Genomic DNA, 7,522 nt, shown 5'->3' on the forward strand with positions numbered 1-7,522 from the left:
TGCTGGCAACTGCTTACATGTTATAAATGCCAAGTGCATTACTTTATCTATCGACAGCATTTTTTCATAATTTTTGGGGTGCCCGCGTGATCGCTTGACTTCTATAAAATCAGAACTAATACAAATACACTGTAATAAAAACATCAAAAAATTCGATAGGTATTTTTTAAAATGAAAAAAGAAAAGTAATAAAAGCTTCAAATCAAAGGCCTTTTGAACATGAAAAATAATACTATACATTTTCTAACGTTTCATTTTTTCAAATCGAAAACTCTACAAACAATCGTTCTTTTCTACAAAAGATGTTTTCTAATCTTAATTTTACTTTTGTGTCTACAAAATTGTAAACAAAAGCAAGCAATTAAATTTATTTTCAAAATTAAAAGACTTTTATGAAATGATTAATTATATAGCACTATTTAAATGCTATCCGAACACAGTTCAAGTGCTTCGAAATGTTCGTACATTTCATTCACTTCATCAAAATTTAGTTTTAAAAGAATCTAGCAAAATTCTTATCAAGCGACGGTTCCACTTGAATAAATTTTTATTTAATAAAGTAGAAAATGTCAAGGCCGCGAAGATGGATAGAAAAGTGAACTCGTCAGATTTAAAAAGATTACTTTCCCTAGCTAAACGTGAGAAATGGTCAGTTGCAGGTAAGTTAATAGTGAACACTTATAGTTAAAAGTGATAATATTATGGAATTCACTTAATTAAAGGTGCTATCGTGTGTTTGATAATATCATCCTCTATAACTATGGCTGTACCGTTCGGATTAGGAAAAATTTTAGACACAATATATACAAAAGAAACTAATATTCAAGAAACTAAAGATAAGCTCAGTAAATTTTGCATGCTGCTTGCTGGAATTTTTGTTCTTGGAGGATTTGCGAACTATGGACGTGTATATTTATTTAATAATGCTTGTAAGTTGAGCTCACAATGCGGAAATGAACATAATTTTTTGTACGCGTGTATTCAATTTAAATTTTTTTAGCACTTAGAATTACAAAAAGACTACGCGATCAATTATTTAAAAGAATCACGATGCAAGAATGTTCCTGGTTTGATACAAAAGGCACTGGAGAGCTAGTAAATCGTTTATCTGCGGATACAACAATGGTCGGAAATTCACTTAGTCAAAATCTTTCTGATGGTCTTAGATCTACGGCAATGGTTTTAGCGGGTACAGGTATGATGATTTATACTTCACCAGGATTGGCATTAGTTGGAGCTGGAGTGGTTCCATGTGTAGCTGGAATGGCTGTAGTTTATGGTAGATATTTAAGAAACATTACTAGACAAATGATGGACAAATTAGCTGAAGTCATGAAAGTTGGTGAAGAACGTATGGGAAATATAAAAACAGTTAAAATTTTTAGCAAAGAAGAACGCGAGCATAAATTGTTCACTAAAGAACTAGAGGATGCGTTGCAGATTGGATACAGAGAATCAAAAGCTCGTGCTATTTTTTACGGAATGACCGGATTTTCAGGAAATTTAATTATCATGTCAGTCTTGTATTATGGTGGAACTTTAGTAAGCGAAGGCCAGCTTTCAATTGGTGCTTTGACTTCCTTTATTCTTTATGCTGCTTATACTGCAATTTCAATTGGTGGTTTAAGTAACTTCTATACTGAACTAAATAAAGGAATTGGTTCAGCAACAAGGATTTGGGAAATCATGGATCGTCAACCTTTAATTCCAATTCATGGTGGATTTATACCATCAAGTAACCCTCGTGGTGAAATCACATTCAAAAATGTCTGTTTCAATTATCCATCAAGACCTGATGCTCCTGTTATTAAGGATATGAATTTACAAGTTGAAGCTGGTAAAATTACAGCTGTAGTTGGTCGAAGTGGAAGCGGTAAATCATCAATAGCTTCTTTGTTAATGCGTCTTTACGATCCTCAAAATGGTGTGATTTTCTTCGATGGACAAGATTTGAGAGATTTAGATCCTTCTTGGTTGAGGCGTCATATAGGTATAAAAACACGATAATATAAATTTATAATTTTTATTGAAGTGGAATTTGCATATAGGTGCAGTCAATCAGGAACCGGTTCTATTTAGCGGATCAATAAGAGACAACATTCTCTATGGGCTTAATGAAGACGAGAAAATTGACGAAGAAGATTTTCAAAGAGTTATTAAAGAAGCGCATGTTGTTGAATTTGTAAAACAACTACCTGACGGTTTAAATACTCTTGTTGGACAGCGTGGAATTATGTTGAGTGGGGGACAAAAACAAAGAGGTAATTTATGGACTGCTAAATTATTCTTTTATTATTATTAAATATTTTATCCTAATTCTAGTTGCAATAGCAAGAGCTCTTATTAAGGTAAGAAGATTTCAAAGATTTTGAAATAATTATAACAATACTTTTTTTAACACAGAACCCAGAAATACTCATATTGGATGAAGCCACAAGTGCTTTAGATGCCGTATCTGAAGAACTTATTCAAAAAGCACTTGAAAACTTGACAAAAGGACGAACTGTTCTTACAATAGCTCACCGTTTAAGCACAATTCGAAATGCTGATAATATTGCAGTACTTGAAGACGGCGCTATTAAGGAAATTGGAAGCTACAATTATTTGATGAGTCTACCTCAAGGAGTGTTCAAAGAACTTGTTCAACATCAAACATTTTCAGTTACTCCTCCTACATCTCCACAAGAACAAAAAAAAAGTTAATTTAAAAACGAAACGTTTTTGTTGTTAGTTGATCACATTAATAACATTGATATTTTTTGAAATGTGTTCATGAAATCGAATTAAAAATTTTTAAACACTTTATTTTGTAAAAAAAAAAATACTCAGCAATAAAAAATCTATTTCGGTAGTGCAACTTTTCATGGTTTTTTTTTGAGATTTTTTCCAGATTAAGTGTAAAACATGATATGAAAATCTTTAATAATTATTTTGTATCTAAATTAGCTTACTATTATACCATTTTATATTGTACTTTAAAGGAAAAATATAATCAAAAATTAACAATTCTGGTGAACATGTTTCTATAACAATTCAATGCAATTTATCATTAAAGAGGTTTTTTACAACAAATATAGACATTAGACAACTTCAAATATGTTTCTACTTTCTGTGACTCTCACCAAAAATGTAATTTATATCTTAAGAATTAACTATAGTTATCACTTACAAATTATTAAATGAGTTAAAATGTTTCTAAACTTAATTTGGGAATCATTATTTTGATTTTAAGAACTGTTCTTTTAGTTCCTTTCTCATAATCTTTCCAGTTGCATTTTTAGGAATAGCCTGAATAAACTCAATTCCTCCTTCCAATCGTTTATATTCTGAAACTTTATCTGCAACAAAATCTTTTACATTTTGCTCTGTTAATGATGGATTCTTTGAAACTACATAACCCCGTGGAAGTTCACCAGTATTTTTATTAGGAATACCAATGACTGCAGCATCAATAATATCTGGATGCATTCTTAGTAATTCTTCAAGTTCAGCTGGAGGAACTTGAAATCCTTTTACTTTAATAAGTTCCTTCAAACGATCGGTGATAAAAAATTCTCTTTTATCATTATAATAAGCAATATCACCAGTTCTTAACCAGCCATCAGCCGTAATTGTTTCTTGAGTTGCCTTTTCATTGTTGTGATATCCTATCATAACTTGTGGACCACGTACTAAAAGTTCACCTGGTTCATTAGGGCCTACTCCTCGGAATTCAGGATCATTAATTTTAATAATTTTTGCTTCTGTATCTGGTGAAGGAAATCCTACACTTCCCACATTCTTTGAGCCTAGACATGATTGTAAAACAACAGGTGAGGCTTCTGTTAGGCCATATCCTTGAAAAAATGATGCATTAGGAGCTTTTTCCAGAAATTTTTCTGCGTCAGATTTGCCCAATGGTGCTAGTTAATAAATCATTAAATAAATATTTAAAAAATATTATGTATTCAAAATAACATACCAGCTCCTGACATAACATATTTGATTGATTCTGTGTGCTTTAATGTTACTTTATCAAAATTTGTCAAAAAAAGAACTAAAAAAGGAGATTGTTGTGTTAAATTTATTCATGTTGTAGAAATGTTCATAAAAAGCTTACTAATTGGTGGAACAAGATATAAAACTGTTGCCTGATGTTTATCGAGGGCATTCAGGTAAGATTCAGGTGTAAATTTTGGCAATGCAACGATTTTGCACCCATGAGCAAGTTTACTCAATAAAGTACAAGTCAGTCCATAAATGTGGAAGAAAGGTAAAACACACGGAAGTACATCTTGTCTATCGCCGATAGCTGGCTTAGAGATGGAGCCATTTCCAGTGTCCGAATTTATCATAACACTATTCGAAACAATGTTTTTGTGTGAAAGTTTTACGCCTTTGCTTAAGCCAGTTGTTCCGCTATGTGTTACGTGACAAGAAACAAAAAATTATTTTTCATACATATTTTACATATACAAAGATATTTGAGAAAGGAGACTTATTTATAAATTACCTTGAATAAGGCAGCATAGCTACATCATTTTCTACATCCCGTTCGTATACTTTTAAATCATTCAAATCAATACCTTATCAAAGAAAAAGGAATTAGTAATGCAGTTTTATAAATCAACTTATTGTACGACAAAAAATAAACAGAAACATTAAAAGTGTCATTCACCTTTTGTATCAATCAATTCGCAAAAATCAATTCCATTCGCTGGGATTGCACTTGTTGGAGTTTCTTTTATGTATATAATTTTTATGGGTTTCTTAGACATTTCCACAGCCTTTTCTAGAATTGGACTCATAAACGCCAATCCAAAAATTAAAGTTGTTCCACTGTCAATCAATTGTCTTGATATTTCATCTATTTCAAGATAAAAAATAGTTTCGGTAATACTAAATTAGTAAGTAAGTAAGTACAAATTATAATGATTACAAGAATAATTAGCAATAATGAATTAATTTTGATAAGATTTTTTTTATCAATTTTCTTATCAAAAGGCGCGTGACTCATAAGCTTTTATATAATATTTATAGTTATTTTTAAATAAGCAGTAATAAACTTACGTGGTGTATAAATTGGATTTACTGTCGTTACTGTTACACCGGCTTCATTTCCAGCCAACACTATCGTAGGAAATTCAATAGAATTTGGAAGACAAACAGCAATTGTGTCTCCCATCTTTAAATTGAAGACTTTTTGTAAACGAACAGCTAATGCTCTACTCTGATCACGCAATTGCCCATATGTAATTGAACGATCACTCATTCCATCAACCTGTTGATAATTTCATACAAAAAACCATCAATTATTCTAAGAAAAACATATTATATCCTGCTTCCTTACAATCGCAGTCTTGTTAATCCATTTTTCAACATCCGTCCAGACATATTGATCAATTGTTACATTTGGATAATCAAGTGATGGAAATGGAGAGTATACAACAATATCCTCTTTATTATTTGCTAGTGGTTGCTGATGAAAAGTTTCATTCGATGTTAGAATTGCTCTTACAATATTCTTTTGGTTAATTTGATTACTTTGAAGTAAAGCTTTATGGACGGCACGCCTAAACATCTTTTCAACTCAACAATCTATACTTGAATGAATTCAAAAAAGATATTTAATTTTGCATTTACTTTAAAATGAAAAAAAAAATAAAAATATGTGTAGTCACACGGGAGGGAAAATAAGTGCAAAGTCCAATCACTATGATCTTTTTTTGTAAATAAAGATATTATTTAATGTTATGTGATGACGTCCCTCTTGAACTCATTTTAATATTTTTTGTTTTGCTGTTTTTAAAAAACAAGTAAGATTTGATTTCGACAAAGTCTTTAATTCAACTTTATTATCCAGGACGTTTCAAATTACGTTTATTACAAAGTTTTAAGTACAAAAAAAAAATCTATATAGATAAAGTCAATTCATCCATTTATGTTCTTCATAAATAGAATAAGTTAAAAAGGGTTGAAAATTCTTGAAATCAATTATAACTAATATATTTAAATAATGATAAACAATTTGCATACAACGATTAATTGTTCACTAATAATAGACAAACAGAAACATGTAATTACGATAATTATTACCGGCAGTAAAACGGCCTTGACGCAACAAACAAATCAGTGATTCTTTCGATGATGGAAAAATATGAAAAATGCAGAATTTATTTATAGTCAAATAAAATAAATTGCACGTAAAAATAACAACATAAACAACATTTCCTCTTTAACCGGCTCGAAGTGGTTTTTGAATGTTTATCATATTTAAATGAAAATCATTTATTGTTTTTGAGGATGTGTGATGTGTATTTTCACAGAAAATATTTCTTTCTGTTTAGTTCTCAAATACTTAAAGCGCTTTTTTATTTTATAACAATTTTTAAAAGTCCCTCTTTTTTTATCACCTACATACATTTTTAGGGAAAAAAATGTATAAATTATGATTCGTTTCTTTCAAATATAGAATAAGAATATACAAGTGTATCCTATTATCACATACATAGTATAAAATTCTCGCCACGTTTATCGTCCATTCATAACTTTGCTCATATTTACTTTTCGCAAGTTTTTTTTTTCTTTACTTTTCTTTCAGAAGCGTGCTTCAGTTTTGAGATGTGGACTTTGAACTGACTCTGTGATCGTAGTAAAGCAGAAAAACGGTCGCGTGAATAAAATGATACTATGCATGAGAAATAAAAAAGATGAATACGTGATCAGAGTTCATCTTTATAGTTTTCAATTAAAATTTTTAAATTTTAGGATACATTTAGAACAAATTTTAAAATGCAAAACTTTTGTGATTCGTTAAAATTGATTTAAAACTATTTGAGAAAATATCATAGATTTATTTCCTACTTTAATGCAAGAAGCATACCTTTAATAGTATAAATTGTAAACAAAAAACATAAACACCAGGGTAAACACTATAGGTAATTAATTTATATAGTTAATAACTTTTTTAACTGTCAGTCTTTTTAAAATTTTTAAATTTTTCTATTAAATCAAATGCAGATGTTAACAACAAGAGGCTCAATGTATAACTAAACTTGTTTCTTTCACTCGTACACATTTTACTATTTTTTTCCACATATATGAAAAAGCCGAAACAAAAAATATTATACTCAATTTGCTACTAAACAAAAAAATGTATTTTTTTACATTTCTCATGTTGAGGGTGTGTGAGAATGTACTTATTTGATTGATAATATGATGCATGAGAATAAATGTTTATTTCCTTTCGATTCTTATATTTATGTGTTTTTAGACTTTTGATATCTTTGAAGGAGTTAAAAAGAAACAAGAATTGTATATTAAATCGTTGCACGTATTTAGGTCACACAATCATTTGATATCAGCACTCAGTCTTACCAGATAATATTTTTTGCATTAACAAAATATACTGTGTCAAAAATTCACTATCAATAATTTTTTAAAAATAACTCAACAATGTCTTTTTTATATTTAGAAATGTTTTATGTTTTATGTGACAGAATACATATATTTTTAAGTTCGATGCATATCATTGTAAATATAG

The 7,522-nt window shown here is 29.7% G+C and overlaps 2 protein-coding genes across 3 annotated transcripts; one reads left to right on the forward strand and one right to left on the reverse strand.

The window, feature by feature from the left end:
- The first annotated feature begins 342 nt into the window (after positions 1 to 342).
- On the forward strand, positions 343 to 2,857 carry LOC139088081 (ATP-binding cassette sub-family B member 10, mitochondrial). The gene is made up of 6 exons (XM_070637117.1): positions 343 to 659; positions 723 to 929; positions 1,001 to 1,990; positions 2,049 to 2,261; positions 2,323 to 2,348; positions 2,404 to 2,857. The coding sequence occupies exons 1-6, from the start codon at positions 398 to 400 to the stop codon at positions 2,701 to 2,703; spliced, it is 1,998 nt and encodes a 665-aa protein (XP_070493218.1). The 5' UTR covers positions 343 to 397; the 3' UTR covers positions 2,704 to 2,857.
- LOC139088083 (uncharacterized) lies at positions 2,266 to 7,009 on the reverse strand. Of its 2 annotated transcripts, XM_070637118.1 has the most exons (8): positions 6,863 to 7,009; positions 5,330 to 5,577; positions 5,050 to 5,260; positions 4,658 to 4,846; positions 4,493 to 4,565; positions 4,100 to 4,398; positions 3,962 to 4,036; positions 2,266 to 3,902 (listed from the first exon to the last, which is right to left on the reverse strand). In XM_070637118.1, exons 2-8 carry the CDS (start codon positions 5,558 to 5,560, stop codon positions 3,217 to 3,219), a joined length of 1,764 nt encoding a protein of 587 aa, XP_070493219.1. In that variant the 5' UTR covers positions 5,561 to 5,577; positions 6,863 to 7,009; the 3' UTR covers positions 2,266 to 3,216. The 2 variants fall into 2 exon arrangements, with proteins under 2 accessions (XP_070493219.1, XP_070493220.1); XM_070637119.1 differs by lacking the exon at positions 6,863 to 7,009 and having other exon boundaries at positions 5,330 to 5,582.
- Positions 7,010 to 7,522: the final 513 nt, after the last annotated feature.

This window comes from Chironomus tepperi, unplaced genomic scaffold (assembly GCF_022539635.2).
Source record: "Chironomus tepperi strain 1889 unplaced genomic scaffold, CSIRO-AGI_Ctep_v1 contig_161, whole genome shotgun sequence".
Classification (NCBI taxonomy): Eukaryota; Metazoa; Arthropoda; class Insecta; order Diptera; family Chironomidae; genus Chironomus; species Chironomus tepperi.